Raw genomic sequence first — 27,561 nt, forward strand, 5'->3', positions numbered from 1 at the left:
GATGGCACATAACAACAACAACAATTGGGCAATAGCAACTGTAGAGATTAGATAAGAACCTTAGGAAGAGCATAGTGAAAATGTAAGCAAACAAACAAAATTATGAAGTGATATGAGAGGATACGTTACTGCAATGAAGAAAGAACTCAGTCTGCAAATTGAAAGTGATTTTTAGCAAAACTGTACAAAATGAAACATGTCCTTGTGAACTTAGTGAATTTCAACAACACTACAGTCCAAATTTCTAAGAACATGATGGTAAGGAAAAGTTAACTGTGCAGACATAGGAACCTTTGTCAGACAGAAGTCAGTAGAACAATTTCTGTGAGTTCTGAAAGGGGAAAATGTAATGTGGTCCATGGATCAAACAGCTGAGATCTGAGTTGTCACTTACTAATAAAGACAACTTATCAATCAATATGCAAGAGCTTAGATAATGCTATGACCATAGGATTTCTTGAAAAGAAAACTCTTGAAGATAAAAGACAAAAAAATTTAAAAAAGAAACAAAAATAAAGAACAAAAAGATAAGAAGCAAGAAAGACTGCCAGTGAGCTTTGTACACATTTTAAAACAGATCACTAACTCAAACACACTGCCACTGAGGCATTCTTCTGACTCACAGCAATCCTCTATTAGGTTTCTGAGTCTGCAAATTGTAATGGAATTTCTCCAGAGGAGTTATTGATAGATCAGAACTGCTGGAGATGTCTGGCCTTTGAGTTAGAAGCTCAACTCACTACACACTACACCACAGAACTCCCTAAAAACTGATCGGGGATCAACAATTGTAAATTTGCCACTAAACACCATGATGTAAAATAAACTGTGATAAATGTAAACAAGTTACAATTACAATTTTTAAAAAGACAAAACAAATAAATTTAAAAGAAACTGAGAGGGCAGTGAATTTATGTTAATGAGGGAGGAACTCGGAGAAATAAAGTGAGAATGTACAATGCCAAGAATATAACAAATGTCACTGAATTGTTCTTATAGAATATGGTGGATTGGTGTGTTGTTTTCTTTCTTCTCAACAATAATAACAAGAAAAAAATGTTAAAAGTTTAAAAATTAAACCTACTTCCACCTCTATTAATTTTGACGTAATTGGTACTAGACTAGTCATTTCATCACGAAACAAACCAAAATCAACCAAATCCATTGCCGTGGTGTAAATTTCAACTCACAAAGACCTGATAGAAAAGGGCTGGACTTCCCCACAGGGTTTTCAAGGCTACAAGCTTTTTTGGCAACAGCCTGTCCCATCTTTTCTTCTTGTGAAACAACTTAGTGGGTTTGAACTGCAGATCTTTTGGTTAGTAGTTGAGTGTTTAACCGTTATGCCACCCAAGCTCCTCCTTTTCATCATAAACACCTAAAAATCAGACAAAAATATGAAGCAATTGTTTTTAGAAAGTGGGCATCAAGGAGTCCAGGATTATACCTCTTGAGAGAATTACAACTAATGGTGAGCAGTATAATCACTCCAGTTCTATGATTGGGGTGATATCACAATGTTCAGGTATAATCATACCACTAAAGCTCCTCTGGGCTGAAAAGGCAGGCATCAGACCTGAATCTGGGAAGGTAAATTGTTCTAAGGTGGAACATCAGAGAGGAGACAGCACTTAGAAATTTAAAGGTCCCTTGTGGGTCTATGATTTCAGGTTGGATAGCACATGTGCAGGGTGAAATCACTGATGTTTACCATATAGTAGTTACTATAACACTGAAAGTATATGTATAAGCAAATAGAATTCTATATTAAAAGAATTAAGAAAGTAAATGGTCTTTTATAAATGGTTAAACACCTGACTACTAACCAAGACGTTTCTAGTTCAAATACACCCAGGGGTTTTCAGAAGATCACCTAGTGATCTTTTTCTAAAAGGTTAGAGCCTCAAAACCACTTTCAAAAATAGCTATACTTTGCAAATACCCAAAGCTGCCACTAGTAAGAATCAACTCTATAGTAAAAGGCTATAGTTTTGGTTTGGTTATGGTTTTTGTTTTGTTTTGTTTTTAATATAGAATCTTGAAGAGAGAGAATTCCTGTAGAAAAATAGAAAGTATAAGAAGGAGCCAAATGACGTTTCTATAATTGAAAAGTAACTTAAATGAAAAGCTTACAGACTAGGCAGACTAGATGGAGATCACAAAGTAGAGTTCATTAACAGGAAGAGTAATCAGATTAAATTATTCCCTCGGTGGAACTAAGTGGGGTGACGGGGAGAGACAGAAGAAAGTGGAACAAAGACTTAATCAACGAAATACTAAAAAACAAACAAATATAATTGCAATTGGAGAGTGATAAAAGTGGAGGTAAAAAATATATCCGGGGGGGGGGAGGGTAAATAAAAGAATGGCTTAAATCTTCCTGAATAGTAGGATAAACATAGCAAAAAACCTCAATGAAGTATATCATGGTCAAATTTTTGAAAACAAAGAGAGTAAATCCTGACAATAGTCAAGAGAAAAAGAAACACAATATATAAGGAATCATGATGAGAATATCAATGATTTTTCATCAGAGACACTGGAGATCAGAAGAAAATGGAACAACAGCTTCAATGTTCTGTAAGTAAAGCAAATCAACAAAACCCTTCCTCAACCCAGAATTTTACATCCAAGGGGAAAAAAAAAATCTTCGTAAAGAGAATAGAGTCACTTTAAAAGAAATACTAGTTTAAAAATCTCATTGTCAGCTGACCTGCACTGTAGATGTTGTTAGGGAAGTACCTTCTGAGGAGGTGGGATAAGCATAATAGTGAAGGAAACGTGGGTCTACTGAAAACAACATGAAAAGCAAGTGGGTGAATATAAAAGCTGGTACTCTTTTTCCCCCCTCAAGGCAAAAAGACTAACACTGTAGTGCGGTGTTTAAAATAGATGTGTAAATAAAAGATAGGGCGACAATTACAGAGATAAGAGTAAACATAATTTTTGTATTTGTGACTGTACACTTAAAATACGTGAGATTTGTTAAATGAAAGAATATGTATAGAAAGGTTCCTTTCTCTAGCCCAACTTGAAGCCTGAGGTAGGTGCATAATTTATAAGATCCATAGACGTACAGCTAATCTGCTGAATGTGTAAGAAGTATTAAACACAATTCTAAATGCTTTACAACCACTTCCTCACATAATTCTCACAACTCCATTAGGTAGGTGCAACTTCAGCCCTCATTTTATAGATTAGGACAGTAAGCCTCGTGGTAGTTACGAGATTGACTAAAAGTTCCATAGCTAATAAATCGTGGTTCTGGGACGGGATCCCTAAGAAGAGCGAGTCCCTTGCCTGTGACCTTATCCACGGTCATGAATCAGCATGAGGGACTGAATTAAGGATAATAGGCACATGCTGCATATTGATAACTTCATAGGACACTGATTTCCACTGTATCTTCATTTTATCTTCCCCTGGATTTTCTTTCCAGCATTGATAAAGCATGGGTCACTTGTAAACCTAAGTGGCCTTTATTATTGCCATTATTCTAAATTAGGTTATAGTCACCTTGCTGTTGGCTGTTCTTATTTCGTGTTTGGAGATCATAGGAAAAGGCTAGTCACAAAGGAGATTAATCATGGCACTTGCTGAATTTAAGAAGCACTCCCTTTTTCTGTGGTGGCTGTACCAGCTTAGCTTCCACAGCGCTAGGCACAGGTCTGGTGTTTAATAAACATCTGTGCGCTCATCATATGACACATTCTCCCCATCTGGGCTGCCTTGTGGCCACTGCATTTTAGGTCACAGAGAAGTGAAGGGATTTTTCAAAGGTCACATCCTCCTCATTAATAACCCCATCTCTACAACTGATGGTTAAAAATGAATTTTAAGTTTTTGCTGGTCTCTGTGATGGAAGCATAGAACGATAATCTTCAAATAAACTTTAGGGCTGATGTAGATTAATCTTCTCACTTCACAGATGAGGAAACTGAGGGACAAAGATTAAAAGACAAGGTCACAATAGGTAATCAAAGTTAGACCTTAGTGGGCCCATACTATTACCCACTTCATTTATTGTCCCTCAAGAGGAAGTAATATTGCCTTTCTCATTAATCCCTATGGCTAATAAGGTTTACAAAACATAACTAACACAATAAAAATATATATAAACCAACACCTACTAGCAACTCTTCTCAATCTCTAAAGCCAATCTGAATAAACAGGAGCACAGGAAATAAAATGGTTCCACTCTGGTGGGGTAAGCTGTGTTTTCTCCTATATAACAGACTGAAGTCCTGGAGGGAGTTATTCTTGGCCAGGAAACTGGTCTGAACCCATCTCCATTCATTACTCTGGGAGAAGCACTTGGGGCTGTATTTCCCTATCTATAAATTAAGGATAATGTCCCTGCCTTCCTGGACCATTGGGCCGATTAATCAGCCAATAAAGCGCTTTGAGTCTGAAAGCCTTGTACTGATGTCGAATAATGCTATGAGTTGATGGTAACCCTAGCATTTATTACTGCCTACATTTTGTTCTCAAATCAAAAAAAGGACATTTTCATCACTGAGGAAATGTCTGTGCACTTAAGTAAATATGAGAAGTTATTGTGTGATTGGACACATTTTTTGTCATTATTATTTCTTGAGCTGCTGTATTTTGAACACCAAATAATAGAGATTTTTCCAGTTTAGTCACATACTGTTATTGATATTCAATAACTTTCTCAGGGAAACTCCACTACAGCAGAGACTGGAACTTTTGAAATAGACTCATGGTGTAAATTAAATGACTTTGCTGCATTTGGGTCATCTTTCTTTCCTTATTATTGTACTGTGGCTCATCAGAATTCATTTATTCTCTCTTCAAGAGGTAGATTTAAAAGTCCTTGTTGTCGAGAACTCATGGGCTTTAAAGACAAAATCTGTTCTCTATTCATAGTGTAAGGGAGTTATTGGCATAGTCCATACAGTGTTGGTGGATAACTCAAAGGCTATACCTCTTGATAGTTTGAATCCACCAACATATTCATGGGTCAAAGATGAGCAATCTCCTCCAGTGTGATATACAGTCTTGAATATTGAAAAACATGCTAGAGGGTCAGTTATGAGGTAGTTCCAACTTGATAGAGATTCATGGTGTAAGGTGTCCTGATAGCATCATGGTTAACATACTTAGCTGCTAACCAAAAAGTGAGTAGTTCAAAGCCATCAAACATTCTTTAGGAGAAAGCTGTGATAGCCTGCTTCTGTAAAGATGTACAGCCTTGAAAATCCTATGGAGTAGTTCTACTCTGCCCTATAGCCTCCCTGTGAGTTAAATCTACTCAGTGGCAGCGGGGTTGGATTCACAGTATACCTCATTTTGTAGATGGAGACACTGAGGTAAAACAAAAAGTTGAAAGATCATACAGTGAGTGGCAGGGCTGGAATTAGAATTGGTTCTTCTGCATCTCAGTCTAAGGGGCCCTTCAGAGAGATCTGGAAAGGAGGGGAAATAAGCAGTGCTGAATAACCAGCAAAGAGAAAGTGATGGAGGCAAATGACAGACCCTCCACCTCTCTGTGGTAGAAGAGCAAGAGTCAGCCCAGGACATGTAGGCAAGGCAAGCTTCAACTCCAGGCTGACATAAACAGGAAGAGGCTGAGGGGTTGGGGCAGAGGTGTTGGGTAGGGCTGGGGGCCAGGGTCCCAGTCCTAAATTCTGTTCTGTTTCTGACAGGGCAAAGCACACCAACATCAGGGATCGGTTTGTCCTTGGAGAAATCAACCTATTTAGAATGTTAAGAGGTCATGCTGTCTATAGTTGTCCTCCAGAGGGATCTGTGCCCCTTTAGTGGGCACACCCCATGGGCTGCTTCAGGCAAGAGGATGGGAGGGAAGCTAAGGCACCTTATGTTTGCTTCCTTATGTGATAGCTGGGAGGATCCAGTGAAGTAGTGTGTGAGGGAACTTTCTAGTGGTAATCAACTGCATTGCCAACCAAAAGGCACATGGTTCGAATCCCCCAGTTGCTCTTACAGGAGAAATATGGGAAATCTCCTCCCATGTAAGTAACTGCCTCTGAAGACCCATTGGCGTTTCAACTGTGAATCAGTTTTGACTTGATGGTACACAACAAACAACATTTTTAAAAAGAGGGTGCTACTACGATTGCTATAGCATCTTTTTTTCAGATTAATTCTGTCAATCTCTCTATCTCATTGCCTTCACTTGGAACCAACTGAAAGCTGATCCTCTAGTGTGTTTTCAGAAGCTGTAAATCATACATGAAGAGATTGTCCATCTTTCTGACAAGGAATTGCTTGTGGATTTGATCCTCCAGAGAGACACTGTCTTTGGGTCAACAGTGCAATTCCTTACAGACTACGCTACCAGAGCTCCAGATGGGGTAGGAACTAAGAATGCTGCTTGCTTGCCACAAGGTAGCAGCTTGTCATTGAGAATGTAATGTAACTTGTCTGGCTATAGTGTTCTCACCTGCAGGATGGGAAATATGGTTAAACTAGCAGACTCATCAACAGCCTGCCTTGTGAAGATGATACAACCTTGCTTGCGTTAAGTGAGGGGGACTTGAAATGCTTGCTGCAGAAGATCAAAGACTATAGCTGTCAATATGAATTACATCTCAACATCAAAAAAATCCCCACAAATCTTCACCACTGGGCTGATAGACAACATCATGATAGATGGAGAAGAACTAGAAATTGTCAATTATTTCATCTCACTTGGATCCATAATCAACACCTTTGATACCAGCAGTCAAGAAATCAAAAGATGTGTTGCATTGGACAAATTTGCTGTCAGGAAACTTTCCAAGGTGTTGAAGAACAATGATGTCAGTCTAAAGATGAAGGTGTGTCTGATCCAAATTATGGTCAATTACTTGTTATGCATTTGAAAGTTGGACAATGATGAAGAAGGATAACAGAAGAATCACTGATGATTTTGAGCTGTGGTTTTGGACTGCCAAAAGAATGAACCAAAAAAAAAAATTTAAAAAAAAGAATGAATAAATATGTCTTAGAGAAAGTGTAACCAGGAGATCCTTAGAAGCAATGATGGTGAAACTTTGTTTCATATACTTTGGGTATGTTGTTAGGAGGGGCTAATTCTTAGAAAAAAACATTATGCTTGGAAAGGGGTCAGTGAGGAAGGGAAGACCCTCAATAAGATGGACTGACACAGTAACTGTAATAATGAACTTAAGGGCAGAAGAGATGGTTAGGATGATGCAAGGTAAGGGAGGGTTCAGACCTGCTGTTCACAGGATCACTATGATTTGAGGGAACCTAATAACTATGATTTGACTTGAGGGAACCTAGTAACAAGAAGAAGATATCTAAAGTCCTTTGAAGCATTCTGATTCAAGGAAAATGCAGTAAGAAAAAAATGTACAAAACAATAGTTTTATTACATCCTGTTTTGGTGAAGCAATCTCCAGAGTTATAAACCATTAAAGCCCCCTGACTATGAGTGGAAAGGCTGGAGATGTGCTACCGAGATGTGCTATGGGAGAAGTGTGTTGATGTACTTCTGAAAAAATCAACCACTGAGAACCCTATGGTGCACTATCTACTCTGACACAGATGGGGCTGCTGTGAGTTGGGGGTTGACTCAATGGACACTTGATGGTTTGGTTTGATTTTAGTGAAAGAAATAGCAGAGAATAAGGCCTAGAAGATATCACAGCAATACCTTCTGTATGTGGTGGGAAGAAAGACCCAGAGGAGGGACGATCTTACAGGTCTTCCTCTATACATGCCCTCAGCCTGCTAAGCAGCCTTGTAAGTAGTTCTTTCATTTTGGTTTATGATTCTAGGTGAGAACTATTGTATGAGGCCCCATGAGAACAAAAGGAAGGAAAAGGCAAGAAGAAGCAAAATAGAAAGTGAGAGAGAAAGAGGTAAAGTTCAATAAAATGAACAGGGACAGAGAGTGGAGAGGCAAGAAAGAACATAAAGTGCAAGGAGGCATCATTGGTGGCACGTCGAGAACTTGAGGAATGAGACACGGAGGCCATCCAGGACAGGCCCTTCATGCCGCAGACCTGGGACAGAGGTGCAATGATTACTCAAGACTAGGCCTAGAGTCTAGTCGTCTGGCCACCTCAGGCTTGTGCTCTATCTAGTGTGCCCAGCTGATCATACTAGGTAGGTAGGTAGCTAAATCATATGAACAGGGATTCAAGTGATGTTCTAGAAAAGAAAAATCAGTGGAAAATACCAGGGGTAGGTAGTGTAGCAATATGGATCAAGTCTCTGATTTGGCTTGAGGATTTTCCTTGCGAGGCAGATATATGCTCATTTTAGGAGTTACATAATGTTTCATGTATCAGATCTAGAAAGGCTTTCCACCATCATATATGGAATGGATAAGTATGTTTAAATACAATTGAGAACAATGAGATGTTTGCAGGGACCATCTCTTATGTTGATCTCTTCAGAGTAAGCTTCCCCCTGGTCCATAGAACACTTTCCCAGGAGCCTCAACAGTGACTGAAAATCCAGGGTGGCTCTATTTCCTGAAGAAGGAATTGTAAGCAGGATGGCAGGACTGCTTTTGAATCACCAAGTATGAAAACTAACAAACCAACCAACCAACCAACCAACCCATAAACAAATAAAAAACTCAGAAGAGTTGATTCTAGTAGTTCTAACACACAGTTGTCTCAGTGATACCTTATAACAATAACAGATCCATTTAGGGCATGTTGTTGTTATTGTTAGCTATCACTGAGACAACTATGTGTTCAATAACAACAACATAGCCCAAATGGGTCTGTTGTTGTTGTTAGGTGTCATCAAGTCAACAATGATGTTTAGTGATCCTCTAAACAACAGATAGGAACCTTGCCCCATCCTGTGTCATCCTCACAATCTCTCATTTGGTCCAACCCACTGTTACACTTACTGTGTCAATCTATCTTGTAAATGATCTTCCCCTTTTTCTATGACCTTTCCCAGCATGAAGTATTTTTCAAGGATTGGCTCCTTCTAACAAAGTGTATGACAAATGGTAGAAGTGCATGAGATGATGGGACCAATTTCACAGCAACAACTCTACATGGTTGGAAGCTCTGGTGGCCCAGTGGTAAGGAGTTGTGTTGCCAATCTAAAGGCAAACAGTTCAAATCCACCAGCTGCTCCACAGTAAGATAAGCATTCTCCTCCTGTGCAATTTTCAGCCTCTAGAAACCCACTGAGGAGTTAGTTGTAAGTAGGTTCCGACTCCATAACACATAATAGCAATCCAGTGAGGGGAGAACTCATTCTAAGAAAATGCTGCATCAGCAAGATGAGTATGGTTCACTTGGGTACTGGGGTAGGTTTTTTCATTTTTTTCAGCAGAATGTTTAAAGTTGAGTAATTATATTCTACCAACAACAAAGGAGTATTTAGAATTCTGCAATGTATAATCATTGGCTTGGTGCTCAGGCAAGAGCCAGACACCCAGGGGGGTGGGGGTGGGGGAAGGGAGGAAGCCGAGTGTCAGGCGGAAGAGCACAGTGGCCTCTTTTGGTCGGCTTCCTCGCCTGTTCTGCCACTGGCTAGCTGTGCATCCAAGGTGAGATAATGAGCCTCTTTGGAACTCAGGAGTCATCCCAATTCATATTACTTTTGTAGAGTTCTAAGAAATTTAGTTGTTTGCATGTAGCAGTCTTTTGAATGTCTCTAATGGAGAAGCAATGGCAGAGGCTGCACAAACAACTGTTTGTTGGCCTGGCATGCAGGATCCACCACAGCTTGACCTCTGACTTTTCTCACTTGGGTCTCACTACCCACAAACTTACGTGCTGGTCTAGGTTGGCATAGGTTGGTGATCCAGTGAATGATTTTTCTTCACCTCAAATGTCCTTCTGTTTACATCTATGTCTACTTCATAAGCTTCTAAACCTATCTCATATTCTTTCTCCTTCGTTTCCTGAGAAGCTTGTCTCCTTGAATCCAAGCCACACATCATACATACATACATACATACATACATATCTCTCTGGTAGTATTAGGGCTCAGACTGCTATTTAACTCTTTATATTCTTTCACAGTATATCTGTTTTGTCTTGATAATGGTGTTGTCATAGATTTCTATTATACATTCCTAATTATGTAATTCTTAATTACTATTGGTAGAATGACTCCTTCAAACTACTTGCTGCAGAACTACGCAAATAATTCAACAAGATTAACTATATGTGGAAGAATGTAGCACCAAAATTGGAGGAAGACTCATTAACAACCTGTATTATGCAGTTGATACAATCTTTGTAGAAAGTGAAGAAGACTTGAAACACTTACTGCAGAAGATCAAAGAGTATGGCCTAATTTTGTATGGATTACATCTCAACATCAAGGAAAACAATCCTCACCACTGGACCAATAGGCAACATCATGACAGACAGAGAAATGACTAAAGTCAACAGTTTTATTTTCTTGGATCCACAATCAACACCCATGGCAACAACAGTTAAGAAATCAAAAGATGTGTTGTGCTGGGGAAATCTGCTGTCAGAGCTCTCCAAAGTGCTGAAGAGCATGGACGTCAGCTTGAAGACTACGACGCTCTTTATCCAAACCATGTTTATGAACCATGTTCAACTGCTTCCTGTGCATCTGAAAGTTGGACAATAAATAAAGAAGACTGAAGAACAATTGAGACTCTGAATTGTTGGAAAAGAGTACTGGATATCCTGTGCACTGTCAAAGGAATAAACAAATATTTCTTGGAGGAAGTACAACCAGCATGCTCCTTAGAGGGTAGGGTGATAAAACTTCACATCATACACTTTGAGCATGTTATCAGGAGGATCCAGTCACTGGGAAATGACATCATGCTGGGAAAGGCAGAAGTTCAGCAAAAGAGAGGATGACCCTAAAAGAGATGGGTTGACATAGCGACTGTAACAATGGACGGGAACATGATGGAGATCATGAGGCTGTGGTAAGGCAGAGTAGGGTTCAGATCTGTTCATATGGTCATAGATGACTCAACAGCGCCTCACAACAACAACAACAACAGCAATAACAATGACATACCATAATGCAATCGAATGTGGTGTGATGTAACAAAGCATAGCATAGCTAAGCATCGAGTAGCATAAGGTAACATACCATGTAACACTGGACACTTATTACTAGCAATGCACTTATGAAGTGATTTGTGTGGATGAATACATTTAGTTTTTCCAAGAGCATATGAAATATGTTCTGTTATTAGTCTCATTTTACAAATGAGGAAACCAAGGCATAGAGATTTAGAAGCTTTCACAAAGCCACAGAGTAAATGGTAGAAGTCAGGCAACGTGATCCAAGAGTTCATGCTCAAAAGCATCCTGCTGCAAGTATCTCTGAGTGTCTTCTATATGATGGGCACTGGATGGGTGTTTGTTGACTGGCTGGTGCTGATTTGTTTCCAGAAAATAGCTCTAGCCTGAGCAAGGGAAAATGGGAAGAAAGAGTTTGACCCATTTCATCACAAGATCCTTCTCACCTTTCAATTAGGAGGAAAACCCTTGTGTAATAATGAAATGCAGTTTTCTATTCCATACACTTTCAAGAAATAGTACTTTTAACTGGGAAAAGGAGCATCTTGAAAGAGCAAATCTTGGAAATATTAATATCATATGGAAAAAAAGATCCTGCACCACCAAGAGTTGTTAAAGCATTTAAGTCTTTGGACAAATAGGGATGGTATTCTGTTTCAATGTCCCCATTCCCTAGCTTAGTGCTTGCCACACACAGAGTCCCATAAACACTCACAGTAAGTAGATGGTATTGTTCAAGGCAGGTACTGTCTTATTTGCAGGTGACTGTGGAAACCTTATCATGATCAGTTCATACTTGGACTGTTCTGAATTTTTGCTTAAAACGACCCCACACTTAAAAAACACACCTTCTCACCTCCACCTGTTTCTCCCTTTATTTACTCTACTCCTAAAAGTTCTCCAGGAAGGCAGACGGAATTACTTAGGAAGAAATGACCCTTATCTACGACTAACAAGTGAGTGTACTACTTTTATATACACTGTAAATATTTAAACACAGCTCTCCATATTTATTGTTCACAATGTTTATTGTTCCATATGGCTTATCCTTTGCCACAATATGGAAGCTTCACAGTACTTCTGCTGTGGCAGAGCAGAGGCTTTATAAGCAGTGGGAGCTGATTTTCTTTGCTGTGGAAGAGTCTCTACCAAGCAAAATGACCAAATCTTTCAGTTACACAGAGTTTCCTAGAAAGAGTCAATACAGCTTTTTATATCCTCAGTACAATCAACACCTAAAACTCACCACCTTACTGTCAAGGCTCCAGTCATCTTCCTTTCCTCTATTTCATAATTCCATGGAAAGGTCACTTTATTTATTCTTTAAGATCCATCCTAAATGCCATTTCCTCCAAGAAGGCTTTCCTGATTCATTTTTTTAATGATCTTCAATAGTATTTTGTTTGCATGTGATATTAGAGAGCTTGTTTGATAATTTCTACATTCTATTGAATCACTTTTATTTGGAATGAGAACATAGATCTCTTTCAATCAGTTGGTCAGGCAGCTGTCCTCCAAATATCCAAAGAGGAAGAAATTGAACATTTTTATAAAATTTTGCAGTCCCAAAGTGACCAAACATGGAATCATGATGTGTTGATAACTGGTGATTGGAATGCAAAAGTTGAAAACAATGAAGAAGGAAAAGTAGTTGGAAAGTATGGACTTATTGATAGAAATGAGGCCAGAAAAACACAAAAGATCAAATTTTGTGTGTTCAATGATTTATTCATTGCAAATACCTTTTTTAAACACACACACATACACACACACACACACACACACACACACCACAAATAGCAACTTTACACATGAATTTCACCAGATAGACTACACAGGAATCATATTGACTACATCCGTGGAAAAAATAATCAAGGAAGCTCAATATCAGCAGTCAAAGCCAGGCCAGGTGCTGACTAGGGAACAGATCATCAATTATTCATGTGTGAGTTCAAATTGAAGCTGAAGAAAATTAAAACAAGTCCACAAGAACCATAATATGACCTTGAGTCTACCCCACATGAACTTAAAAATAATCTGAAGAATAGGTTTTAGGAATTGAACACCAGTGATTGAAGACCAGAGGAGTTGTGGGATGACACCAAGGATAGTATCCATGAAGAGAGCAAAAGGTCACTTCAAATACAGAAGAGAAAGAAATCTTGACATTGAGTTGCAAATCTTACAAACTATCCCAGTATATCTATTTGTTAAAAGAAGCAACATTTTAGACAGGGAGCTCTCTGTTGACCAAGTGGATAAGCAGTCGCACTGCAAATACAAAGGCAGAGAATTTAAATCCATTTAGAGTCTCTTCTGATATCCATTTTGGTCTTCAGAAGGTCAGCCTCTGGAGTCTTCAGTATGAATTGAAGCTCAACATCAAGCAGAGGGCTGAGGATTGATGAGAGGGGGTGGTTAATCACAGGGGGAGATGTGACGGAAATGAGAAAGATCTAGTGTGAAGTACAATGTGTTAGAACTTTGTAAATAAATGAGTATGTTATTGTTGTCGATTGCCTTCAAGTTGAGCATGACTCACAGTGACTCTATGAACAAAAGGCTTGAAGTCCCTCTGCAACTATCGACATTTATCCAAGTTCATACAGTTTCTGGAAACATGTTATTTAGGAAGTGGATGCCACTCCTTGCTTCCAAACCTATCATATTATATTATTGGTTTTATATGCAATTAAGTCACTTAGGATGTATAACGACCTATTGCACAGCAGCTCTGAACCCTTCCCTGTCCTGAGCCAGTCTCACTAACTCTGACACACCAACCCTCATCTCTCTAGTTACTGTATCAATCCATCGCATCTGGGGTCTCCCTCTCTGCGCTGTCCGTCCACCCTTTCAAGCATGATGTCCTTCTCCAAGGGCCGATCTCTCCTGGTCACAAGGCCAAAGTAAGTGAGATGGGACTTCAAAATCCTAGCCTCCAATGAAAGATGTGGCTTCACCCTCTCCAAGGCAGAATTATTTGTTTTCTTGGCAGTCCATGGAATGTTCAAGACTTTTCTCCAGCACCACAACTGGAAGGCATCTATTCTTCTTCTGTTATCCTTAGTCATTGTCCAATTCGCTGAAGCATAACAAGTTAAGACTTGAACAGTACATTGACAGACAACTACCAGAAATACAGACTGGGTTTAGAAGAGGTCGTGGCAGTAGGGACATTATTGCCAATGTCAGATAGATCTTGGCAGAAAGCAGAGAGTACCAGAAGAATGTCTATCTGTGTTTTATTGACTATACAAAGGCATTTGACTGTGTGGATCACAATAAATGGTGGCTATTCTTGAGGAAAATGGGAATCTCAGAGCACTTGATTGGCTTATAAGAAATCAATACTTGGAATAAGAAGCAATCCTCAGAACAGAGCAAGGAAATACTGCATGGTTCAAAATCAGGAACAGAGTGCATCAGGGATGCATGCTGTCCCCATACCTTTTTAAATCTGTGTGCAGAACAGATAATTTGGGAAGCTGGGCTTTATGAGAAGTGTGGCATCAGGATTGGAGGAAGACTCATTAACAACCTACAATATGCAGATGATACAATCTTGCTTGTGATACTGACGAGGACCTGATGTATTTGCTGCAAAAGGTCAAGGACTGTAGTTTTCAATACGAATTGAAGCTCAACATCAAGAAGACAAAGATTCTTACCACTGGGCCAACTGGAAGCACGCTATTAGATGGAGAAGAGATTGAGGTTGTTAGGAATTATAGCTTGCTCAGATCCACAATCAACACTCTTAACATAAGCAGTCAGGAAATCAAAAGACAAATTATTTTAGGAAAATCTGCTGTCATGGACCTCTCCAGAGTACTTAATAATCCAGCTACCTGCTAGAAATGCCAATTATTATGGTTTGTGATATCAATATTACATTACATGGCATGGTTCAAAATTGGGAAGAGTGTATGCCAAGGATGTGTCCTATCTCCAAACCTTTTCAATCTATGCACAAAACAGATTGTCAAGGAGGCTGGGCTCTATATGGAGGAATGCGGCATCAGGATTGGAGGAAGACTTATTAACAATTTGTGTTATGCAGTTGACACAACCCTTGCTTGTCAAAACTGAGGAGGACTTGAAGTACTTGCTGCTTGACAGATGGTTAAGGACTGCAGCCTTCAAAACGGATTGAAGCTCAACATCAAGGAAACAAAATATTCTTACCACTAGGCCAATTGGCAGCATCATGATAGACAATGAAGAGACTGAGATTTTTAAAAGCTTTACTTTGCTTGGCTCCACAATCAACACTCTTGGTACCAGCAGCCAGGAAATCAAAAGATTAATGGCATTGGGAAAGTCTGCTGTCAGGGACCTCTCCAGAGTACTGAAGAGTAGTTAGTCTGGAGACTAAGGTGCACCTGATCCAGGCCATGGTCTTAGCAATTATGTGCTATACAACAGAAAGTTGGACAATAAATAGGGATAATAGAAGGAGAATTGCTGCCTTCAAGTTGTGGTGCTGGAGAAGAGTATTGAATATACCATGGACCACTAAGAGAATAAACAGGAGAGGGTGAAACCAAGTTGTTCCTTGGAGGCAAGGATTCTGAAGCTCCATCTGACATAGTTAGGGCATGCTGCCAGGAAGGATCAGTCCTTGGAGAGGGATATCATGCTTTAGGGGTTGGACGGACAGTGTAGGAGAGGAAGACCCTGGATGAGATGGATTGATTCAGTGACTGGGGTAATGGGGATAGTTGTGTCAGAGATAATAAGCTCGCTCAGGAAAGAGCAGGGTTCTGAGCTGTTGTACATAGGGTTGCAATTAGTTACAGGCAACTTGATGGCACATAACAACAACACACATTATACTATACTATACTATACTATACTATACTATACTATACTATACTATACTATACTATACTAATTGCCATGGAAGCCCTGGTGGCATAGGGCTAAGTAACTATGCTGTCAATCTGAAGACTTATGGTTCAAATCTACCAGCTGCTCCATGGGATAAAGATGGGCTCTTTCTTCCCATGCAATTTACTGCCTCTGAAAACCCATTGGAGGATCAGCTATGAGTTTGTTCTGATTCAACAGTGCGTAACAACAACATACTGCATTGTAACACAGTATATCTATATATATCTATCTATCTCTATCTATCTATCTATCTATCTATCTATCTATCTATCTATCTATCTATCTACCTATCTCTATCTCTATAATAGAATATATAGGCAATTACTTTTATGCCACAAGACTGTTCAAAATAGCAAAGGCCTAAGTGTAGACACAGAAGAAGTCTGAGGATTGAATCCTTGAGTCCTTCAATACTAAAGAATGGGAAGATGAGGGAGATTGATAAAGAATACTGAGCAACAACTGAAGTAAGGCAGAATGAATGAAGAACAAAGTTCCAGAAAATAAGTCACAAAAGTGGTTCAAAGAAAAGAGATGATCTGCTTTATTGAATGCTGCAGATCAATCATGTAATATTATCTGATTTAGAAAACTGACCATTGGATTGAGTAATGAGGAAACTACCAGCAGTCATGGTAAGAGATGTTCTCGTGCAGTGACAGGTAGGGAAATGTCTCGATGGAGTGGGCTCAGGAAGGAATGGAGGACAGAACTGGAGGCTATCTAGACACAGAAGCAACTCTGAGGAGTTCAGCAGAAATACCAATGGAGACAATCTAGGGCCATGAAAAATGGAAGAAGGAACCTTTTGTCTAGATTTGTAATTGCAGGAGGTATCGCTGATGTTTTTTCTAGATTGTCAACCAAACCAGTACAGTGCATAGATTTTCCCTGGTCTACATATTTCTTAACTGCATAGACACACATGTAACCGGCTGAGTGGAATAAGTCCTTTATTCAGGCACCAATGAAAGCCTTCAGAAAACAAGAGTTGTAGGCCCTATACATGGCTACATAAACACAAGGACATATAGACATAGAGCTACCTGGAGGGTTGCTCACAACTGCAGAACCATCTAGTGGCATTTTCTTTAATGACAAAACACCTTCCTGAACTGGTCAGTAATATCAGGACCTTTGAGGACATGCTAAGTCATGCCCTTATGTTGATAAAGGAATTCTCAGGAGTGTTCCCTCTTTCTGACCACCACAATATGCTGTTGTTGTTAGGTGCCACTGAATCAGTTCCAATTCATAGAACCCTTAGTGCAACAGGAATAAATGCTGCCTGGCCCTGTACCATACTTGCAGCTACTGCTATGCCTGAGCTCACTGTTGCGGCTACTAGATCAATCCAAATTGTGGGCAGTGTTCCCTTTTTCACTAACTCTTTACTTCACTAAGGGAGCTCTGGTGGCCTAGTGGTAAGAAGCTGTGCTGCAATCCCGAAGGTATATAGTTCGAATCCTCCGGCAGCTCCATGGGTCAAGAATGGATAATATTCTCCTGTGTGATTAACTGCCTCTGAAAACACACTGGAGGGTCAGCTATAGGTCAGTTCTGATCTGACGGCACACAACAACAATAGCAACATACTTTACCAAGCATCCTGTCCTTTTCCAGAATACAGACAGATAAAAGACATTTTCTTCAGTTTCTTCTACAATGGAACCCTAGCTACTACGCTGTATATCTAATTCTCCTGTTTAATGCGCTGAAGCACAAGTGGCTCTAACCCCTATGCATCTCTGATTAAGAATCTCTTAGTAGGTAAAAGCTTAGAAGAACTCAAGAAGCCCTAATCCACAGTATGAACAGTCTTCCAAGCATAATTAAAAACCTACAACCAGGAGAGAACAAAATAGATGAATGGGAACTTCTAAGAATGAAATCCCTATGCACACACACACACACACACACACACCCCCCCCCAAAAAAAAAAAACCTACAAAACACAAAAAACCCACCCTTCTCCAACAGGGTAAAAAGGGAAGCCACAGACTGGGAAAAAATATTTGGTAATGACATATCTGATAAAGGTCTCATATGTAAAATTTATAGAATTTTCCAGCACCTCAACAATAAAAAAGGTAAACAGCCCAGTAGCAAAACAGGCACAGGATATGAATAGATACTTCATCAAAGAAGACATTCAGATGGTGAACAAACACATCAAGAAATGTTCAAAATCCCTAGCTCTAAGAGAAATGCAAATTAAAACAACTATGAGGTATCATCTCACCCCAGTAACAATAGCAAAATTCAACAAAGCAGCAAACAATAAATGCTGGGGAGGTTGTGGAGAGATTGAAACCCTTATTCACTGCTGGTGGTAATTTAAAATGGTGCAACCACTATGGAAGGCAGTGTGGTACTTTCTCAAAAAGTTGGAAATAGAAATACCATTTGACCAGCAATTTCACTACTGGGAATATACCCTAAAGAGACTATAACTGCCACCAAAGCAGATATATGCACACTCATGTTTATCACTGTTAGTTACAATAACAAAGAGGTGAAAGCAACCAAAGTTCCCATCAAAACTGAATGGAAAGAAAAATGATGGTATAGTCATATAAAGGAATACTGTGCAGCACTGAAAAATAATGAACTTGTAAAGCATTACACTACATGGGGGACCCTGGAGTATATCATGCTAAATGAAATATTTCAGTCACAAAAGGACATATACTACATAGCAGTACTGTTACAAAGCAGATCTGAGATGGGGGTTGGAAGGAGAATAGAATAAGAGTGGATAGATAATGACCACCACTGCATTGGAAGAGATGAAAGAAAGAACTGTCTAAAATGAATATATGATTAGGTATTATAACAGCCCAGAATAAGAGATATTTATCATTGCAAAGAACAGTAGGGGTTGAAGGTAGGTAATTGTGTAACAATGAATGAATATTTTTTTAAGTGAACTGGGGGAGGGGAAAGGGAGTGTGAACAGGTAAAATGTGCAACAATGAATGAATGAAAATGTAACTTCTCTATAAATGTTCATTAAAATCACAATTAAAATTTTACTTTTCAAAAGAAGAATTTCTGTAGTAAGGTAATTACTGTAAGTATTTCTGATGACAACAACCTCCTCCTCAATCTTTGTGGTAGCTTACACTATTTGTTCATAATTATTTGTTGATGCCTTTATTTGTTTCAGTATACTTCCATACCCCATGATTTTTTTAGTTTAGCCATATGACTTGCTTAGGCCAATGAAAAACAAGCGTATATGATATCAAACATTTTTGAGCTTGAACTTAACCCATGTTGAGTGGTTTAGCTATATGCTTCCTTTTTGAGCTTTCCCCCTCTTCCACGGAACAGTACTTCCCACAGGGGAGCTGTGCCTTCCACCGGGTGTTGAGTGAGATGGAATGTGGACTTGGTCAAGTCTAGAGCTCAGCTGAGCTTCAGCTGATATGCCATCCTTACAAAACCTCAGTCAGGTATAAACGTTTGTGGCTGTAAATCAACTAGTGCTTGTGATTGTTCGTTCCTGCAGAAAAAGTCAACTAATATACACTTTTAGTGAACTGTTAAATTCTTCAAGTGAAAGAAGGACTATGTTTAATCTTTATGATATGCCCTAAGACTCAGCACAATCCTATGAAAACTGGGAAATGATTCACTTTATTACATAGAAGGTCACCATGAGTTGAAGCCAACTCAACAGCTATTAACAACAGACAGTAAGCGCACGCAGAGTCGGCTAGGATTTATCATGTCCATTACAGCTCTGTTGGCTGAAGTTTGTCTTTAATTTGTAGTTCTTACCACTGACACAGCTGTACCATCAGAAGAGTTTCCTTAGAGTCATGTTCAAATTCCCCCTCACTCTGCTTTCCAACTGCGTACTTTTTGGTCTTTTGAATTATGGCTGCTGATGGGTAAAGAAAACTCATATTACCTATGCTTCACAAAAGGAGAAATGGGCCTTGGCTAAGACATATATGACTTATCCCTGTTACATGTTGTCAAATTGATTCTCACAGCCACCCTCTTACCTCATCTAAGAAAGAAACCCATTCCTGTCATCAAGGTAGTAATCTTTTTTTGAATTAAATTTTATTAGTTTTAATGAACATTTACAGAGATTTGGGGTTTTCACTCATTCATTGTTGCACTGTTTTCTCCACCCTCATCCCCAGTTCGTTCTTCTTCCTCCCCCCATGTCTGTTTTAATTGTCCAATTGCCACAGTGCTTGTCAAAGCCAGTTCTGATTAATCTCCTTTGTCAGTGTGTCCCTTGCCATTCCCTATCACTCCTTCCTGAAAAAAAAAAGGTAGTAATCTTTACAGAAGCAGACTGCCAAATCTTTATCTCATGGAGCAGCTAGTGGGTTCGAACCACTGACTTTTTGATTAGAGTCCAGGTACTCAACAACTACTCTGCCAAAATTCTTTTTGAACCATCTCACTCCAAAATAATTAAATTAAAGTAGTTAGTGCATGCTTACCAGGCAGGGACTGTGGTGGTTATGCTCTATGCTCTCTTTCTAACCTAAAAGAGGCCACAAGCTTTGCACTGGAGTCCCTGTTGTGAAGAAAGCAGCTCAACTCCTGCCCTCATTGTTTCAGTAAATGCCCCACCATGTGCAGAAACCAGATGAAACATGTTGAAAAGACAGTATAAGCCATGGCTCTGCCCTTCAAAGGGCTTATAATGTAACTTAAACAACTAAGAGTTGTTTATATAACCACTTAACTCTTCAGAAGGCAAGTACAATATGGTAGAAAAGAGAGCTGGTCTTAAAGTCAGGAGACACGCTTCTGGGCCTGGCTCTGGTGTTCGCTAAATCACTTTAAGAAGATCTTTGTCTTTGCTATATCTTAATTTCCATGTGCAGAAAATGAACCAACAGGGTAAATGAAGAGCCCTCACAAGTCTATAGTTTTGTGACTTGAAGTGATATTACTAAACCACACAAATGTAACCCAATGGCCCAGTGTAGGATACAGGCCAGGTAAGCTATGCATTCTGAGGTCTTCTCTCCTGTGCCCTGTTCCCATCTCCTAGCTAGTGCGATTCTAGTTTCAACACACTGCCATCAAGTTGATTCCAGCTCACAGTGATTTGAAAGGACAAGGTAGAGCTGCCCATAGGGTTTCTAAGGCTACAAATCTTTACAGGAGAAGCTGATTTCCTATTTTCCCCCAGGGAGAAGCTGGTAGGTTTCAACTGCCAACCTTTTGGTTAGCAGTCCAATGATTAATCTGCAATGCCACTAGAGCTCCTGGTTACAGCTCAGTAATAGGTATTCATCTCCTATGCCCTGGGTCATGAACCATCTCAGAGATCTCAAGGAGCTGGTCTAAGATCATAAGTCCTCAGCAATAGAATTCCAAAATTATTCTCAGACACGACAAAGAGGAGTGGAAGAAGGGATTCTCTAAATACTGACTTCACCCCTAGGAGCCCCTTGGCCTGGGGTCTGCATGGGCTGATGGTTAGGTTTCTGAAAAGATTGTGTTTATCCATGAAGGGATAGGCTTTTAGAGAAATGGTGAAGGGGAGATGTTTGTACAATTGATACCCTGATAGGCAGTATCTTTCAAAAAAGCCTTTATGCTTGAAGCAGAGCACTGAATACTCTCTACTGCTTGGACAAAACCAGTTCTCACAATGACAGGTGGCGTGCCCATAATCATAGTTTCTGAGACCTGAAATGCCCCTCAGCACGGAAGGAAAAGAGGACTGGGAGAAGCAGCAAAATAGAACTTTCAGAACATCCACTGATGCTTTTCTGATTATATTTTGGAAAAATACAGACAGCAGAGATAATCCTATTGGCTAAAACACTCTGCTGGCCTCAAGAGATTAGCCAACTCTGCTCCCCTGCCTTTTCTGAGGCAAATAGATTTAAATTGCAGACCCAGAGCCTTATGGGGATTGCTCATACAGCTGGTGAGCTGTTTTCTCCATGTAGGCTGCTTTCATTTGGCTGTGTAACCGTTGAGAATGTTTTCCAGAGGTTAACAGAAGCTGGGACCACAGTGCGTTCAACGTTGTTTAACATTTTGATGTTTAACTCACATCAGAGTTGAGTTCTTTAAAGCCAAGGATCTAATTTGAAAATCTCCATTTCCACAAAATCGGGCTCCTCTGCAGCTTGCTCTTGGCAATTCAATGAAGGAAATCAGAGGTGGTGACAAGGTAACATTTTGAACAAGAGTAACAGGCTTACTTACTCGGGACTCCAGACACCAGCCGCAAGGGGCGCAGCACTCGGAAAGCCCTCAGCGCCTTCACGTCAAAGCCAGCCCCTTTTCCTCCTAGAACATTTGGCCCATCTGCTTTGGTTGCTTGTTCTAAAATTGCACTAAAAAGCCTGGAAAGGAGAAAAGGAGAAAAGGGGCTGTCAGAAGAGTGGCTCCTCACCCAGCTGGGCTCTTGACTCTCTGGGAGATTGGAACCTGGATCCCAGACTCTCCAGCCCCAGATGTGTAAAAAAAGAGGATCCTTGGATGACTGTGATTAACATGTTTGCCCAGTGCAGGTAACACCCATGCTAAAGGTGGAAACACACTCCAGAGAGCTATGAGCAAGGCGACATGGGCAACCCTAAACACAAGTGTAAAACAGATCAAGTTCACCATCAGGGCCCCTGGTCTCTCTCTAGTGACCCCTACACCCTCCATGATATCCTACCTCCCCTTCCCATGAGACCCACAACCCACATACATTTCTCTCCTTCCTACTCACTTCCTCCTAACAACTCCTTTGCTTTGACTGTACCTGGGCACAAATACCTGACACCAAAGAAATCTACTTTTTGGCTAATACATAACAGATGTTCAAGTTCAATATGCTCAATGAGTGAATGAACCACTGTGCAAATGAACAATGTTTCAAGAGGGATTAAGACCACACAATTAAGCATGCAACTGAGAAATGGAAATTCCGGCTCTGTCCATTCATAGCTGTACGAATTCATTCCTTCAACAAAGACGAGCACCTGCTCTTTGGACCAGACACTTCTAGACTCTGGGGCCATAAGAGCCAAGGCTTTAACCTTAGGAAGCTTACATGCAGGTAGAGGAGACATACACACATATACCCACATACCCATTGTTACACATAAAGACAAAAAATTATTTTTATATTCTATTCTATTCTATTTTATATTATTCTATTTATTCTATTCTATTATTTATATTACATATAAATTAAAAATTCATATGTAATGAAAGCCAAACAAACAAAAAACAAGCTGGTTGCTGTGAAGCCTCCTGGTGATTCCATGTACGTCAGAGACTTGTGCTCCGTAGAGCTTTCAGTGACTACAGTCTTTAGCAAGCAGATCATCTGTGTTTCTTTGAAGTGTCTCTGTGTAGATTCAAACTACTGACCTTTTGGTTAATAAACAAGCACATAATCATTTCTAGTGGGGGGGACTATATACTTAAATTAACCAGAGCTCACATCCGCCAAGTCAGTTCTAAATCATAGCAAACACTGCACACTGGGCTTCTGAGGCTTGTGAATCTTAACATAAAGTGACTGGTGACTACCCATTTTTCTGCTGTGTCATACTTAGTTGTTAAATACAATCAAGTCGAGTATGACCCATATCAACCCTTATGAACAACAGATCAGACCTCTGTCCAGTCCTGCACCATCCTTATCACCCCCGAAGCACTTGAGCCCATTGCCTCAGTCACCGTATCAATCCATCTCCTTATATTATAGCAACAACATATTACAAAACAAGGGAGCGCTAGTGGCCTAGTCCATGTGAGTTGTGCCACTCACCCAAAGGTAACACCTCTCCATGGGGTCAAATTCACCAGCTGCTTAGAGGGAGAAGGATGAGCTATCTCCTTTTGTGTGATTTACAGCCTCTGAAAACCCACTGAAGGGTCAGGATGAGTCTGCCCTGACTTGACAGGAAGGAGCTCTTTTTGTTATATTTATAATATATATTACAAGTTAGAGTGGGAAATGTTAAGGAGAAAATGAAGAGAGTCAAGGGTCTGGAGTGATGAGGGGGAAACAGAGAAAGAAACCCTTTACTTACATGCCTTTTAAGGAGCCACTACAGAAAATGAAAGAAGGGGCCCTGTAGCTCTACGGGGAGCCTGCTCCATAGTGGCAAAGGCCTGCAGGGAGCAGTGTATGCTTAACGTGTTAGAGAGAACTCGAGGAGCTCTAGTGGCTGGAGTAAAGCAAGGGGGGTGCGGTGATGGGCACACTTGAGATAAGTCAGAACAAAGTGGGGGGCTTCATGGGTCAGCTCTGAAATGGAAACTATGGCAATTTGGGGGAGGAGAATTACAAGATTCTACTAAAGTTTTAAAAGAATCATATTGGCTCTTTGAAGGAAGACAGACAGTAGGGGACAAGACCAGAAGAGGACAGCTGTAATAATCCAGCAGGAGAAGCTAGAAGCTTCTAGGTGGTAGTCGTGAGAAATAGTCATTCTACTAAAATGAGTTCATTTTAAAGATAAAGCTGATGGGATCTGCTGATGAACGGGATGTTAGGTGTGAGAAAAAGGAAGGAGTCCAAGTTTTGAGTCCAAGCAACTGCCAAGTATGAAATAGGGTAGAATGGATATCCAGGTCCCTGGTAAGAAGCTATGCTGCAATCCCAAAGGCACACTGTTCGAATCCACCAGTTGTTCCATGGGAGAAGGAGATGGGCAGTGTCGTGCTATGCAATCTGCTGCCTCTGAAAACCCACTGGAAGGTCAGCGATGAGTCAGTTATAACTCGATGGCATGCAACAACATGCCAAATTGAGGAGTTTTGGTGGTGTAGTATGTAATGCACCAAGCTGTTAACCAAAAGCTCAATGGTTTGAATCCACCACCAAAGATTTACAGCCTTTGGAAACCTATGGGAGGGTCCCTATAAGTTGGAACAGATTTGACAGCACTGAGTTTGATATTTGTTTGGTGGCACTGGACCCCACCAGACTCTGTATAGGAGAAAGATGAAGGAATCATCTTCTCTTTAATATTTAAATATTTACAGCCTTGGAAACCCCTAGGTTCTGCTGTCTTACAGATTCACTGGGAGTGAGAACCAGCACAAAGGTAGTAAGTTTGGTTTCATATGTGTGGTATGCGGTTTGGTATAAGGTTAAAGCACTTCGATGCTAAGCAAAATGTTAGTAGTTCGAACATACCAGTTGTTCTGTGGGAGAAAGATTTTGCCGTCTGCTTTGATAAACATATGTTATCACTGCAATGTTCAGTAAAGTCAGAGCCGACACTTAGCCGACCCCCCAGCAGGTTTTCAGAGACAGCAAATGATATGGAGGACACTGCCCGTCCTTCTCCTATGGAGCAGCTGATAGATTAGAACCACATGCCTTTAGGATTGCAGCACAGAGTGTTACCATTAGGCCACCAGAGTTCCCTGTAAAGATTTACACCCATACAAATCCAACCAGGGTGTTCTAGTCTGTTCTCTACAGAGTCCCTATACGTCTAAATCAACTCAATGACAATGGGTTGGTTTGGTGTTACATTTGTTAACTGGATATCTGCATGAATATACTGAGAAGACTGTTGGGTCTGGATTTCAAGGGGGAAGAGAGGTCCAGAATGGTAACAAACAGTTGATAGATGCATAGGGTTGCATTTAAGGTCATATCATGCATGGTCACAGTGGAGGCCAGAGTAGAAGGTGAAGATATGAAAGCACTGAACACTGGAGCACTCCACCATTCCAGGAGTCAAGAAGAGGAGGAAGGAAAGAAAAAAAAGAATGAGTAGGTCATAGCTTTTGAGACAAGAGAAGTAGAAAGGATTGAGTCTAAAGAAGAAAGTAGTAAATGATAAGACAACATTTAACTATGTAAATACTGCAGATAACCACTAACCACTGAATACAGCATATCAAGACCACCGAGACCATGAAGACTTTGGTTTTGTTTTGGTTTTTGGTTTTGTTGGGGCGGTGGGGACAACTGTCTAACAGATGTGAATTCAACAGGGAATGAGAGAAGAAGTTCCCAGACAGTGAATATACACAACCCTATGCAATAGAAAGAAGGCTTGGTGACACAGTTGTTAAAGTTCTCAGCTTCAAACCAAAAGGTCAGTAGTTTGAACCCATTAGTTGCTCCAGGGGAGAAAGACGCAGCAATCTGCTTCTTTAAATATTTGTAGTCTAGAAACTCTACAGGGCGGTTCTACTCCCTTATAGCCTTGCTCTGGGCTTGAAGCAACTTGATAGCAGTGGTTTGGTTTGAGTCCAACAGAAATATAATACAAGCCACAACTGTGGCCATGTATGTAATTTCTCTCTTAGACACAGGATTGGGCAGGGCTTACACTGTTGTATAAAGAGTCACAATGCATAAAAGCTGACTTGACGATGTCACCTAAAACAACAGTGGCCAAGTTAAAAAGGGAAAAGAATCAAATTAAATTAAGTCTTGTTGTTTGCCATCAAGTTGGAACCAAATCATAGCTGACTCTGCAGTGGGTTTTCAGAGGCTATAAACAACACAGGAGGAGACTGCCCATCCTTCTGTGGGACAACTGGTGGATTCAAACAACATGCCTTTGGGATTGCAGCATAGCTTCCTACCACTAGGCCACCAGAACTCCCTAAATTAAGTGTGCGGTGTTGTTAAGTGGTGTCAAGTCAAACATGACTCATAGTGACCTTATGAACAGAAGACCTGAACCCTGTTCTATAACTATCGTCATTTCTGTAAGTTCAGTGATTTTATATTTTAGGTAGCTCAGCATAATTAAAACATTGTTTAAATATATAATCAGTGTGAAAAATATTAATGAGCTATTTAGCATTCTTTGCCTGGAACAAAGAAATAGGCTGTATAATTTGGTAATTTCAAATGTTCAATGGATATATAAATATATAGCTAAGAGATGTCAAATAGAAAATTCTTTTGAAGAATTTTGCTGTAAAAAGGTGTAGAGGAAATGAAGTGGTTTATCAGAAGGAAGTATGAGGTTAAGACTAGGTTTATTCATTTTTAAACAGGAGATACCAAATTAATGTATTTTATTATTTATTTTTGAATGATGGTGAGATAGTAATTTATTTCATTACAAATTAGAACACTTTCCTCTCATAACGTTCACAATGAGAAGTATACAGTATATAGTTCTCCAAACCAGACACTTTCTTGAGAAGTCAAAAGTTAACAATTTTCTTTTGTTATTTGTTTCACAATTTCCTTCATTGACACTGTTTCATCCAATCATTCCCATGCACTGAATTTTATAAAACTAATTACCATCAACTATGCCCACAGTTACCTCATCTTTTCAGGTCCCTGCAGGATCTTTCCCACTTCCTTTACTCCCTTCCTGTGTGATAGGAATGGTCTAAGAGAGAAAACTGATGTAGAAGGAAGAATGGACACCTACTAGAAGGATGGATGTCCCCTAGTAAACAATAATGTAACATGGAATGTGAGAACCATGAATGTAGGAAAATTAGACATTGTTAAAAAAGAAATGGAACGCATAAATATTGGCATACTAGGCATTGGAGAGATGAGATGGACTGGCATGGGGCATTTCGAGTCAAATGATCATATGATATATTATTCTGGAGACGAAAAGGTGAGGAAAAATGGAGTTGCTTTCATAGTAAAAAAACAAATTTCTAGGTCCATCTTGAAGTACAACATTGTGAGTGATAGGATTATATCCATACGCTTACAAGGAAGTCCAGTGAA

The 27,561-nt window shown here is 39.9% G+C and overlaps 1 protein-coding gene across 1 annotated transcript in view; it reads right to left on the reverse strand.

The window, feature by feature from the left end:
- The window catches only part of CACNA1C (calcium channel, voltage-dependent, L type, alpha 1C subunit), an 847,113-nt gene that overhangs the window by 361,541 nt on the left and 458,011 nt on the right, over window positions 1-27,561 (reverse strand). Inside the window, exon 5 of the mRNA XM_006891374.1 lies at window positions 22,086-22,225. Within this exon, the coding sequence (XP_006891436.1) occupies window positions 22,086-22,225 (140 nt within the window). The remainder of the gene's footprint in view (window positions 1-22,085; window positions 22,226-27,561) is intronic.

The sequence above is a fragment of the Elephantulus edwardii genome, unplaced genomic scaffold (genome assembly GCF_000299155.1).
Source record: "Elephantulus edwardii isolate Elephantulus edwardi_28Jun2011 unplaced genomic scaffold, EleEdw1.0 scaffold00096, whole genome shotgun sequence".
Lineage (NCBI taxonomy): Eukaryota > Metazoa > Chordata > Mammalia > Macroscelidea > Macroscelididae > Elephantulus > Elephantulus edwardii.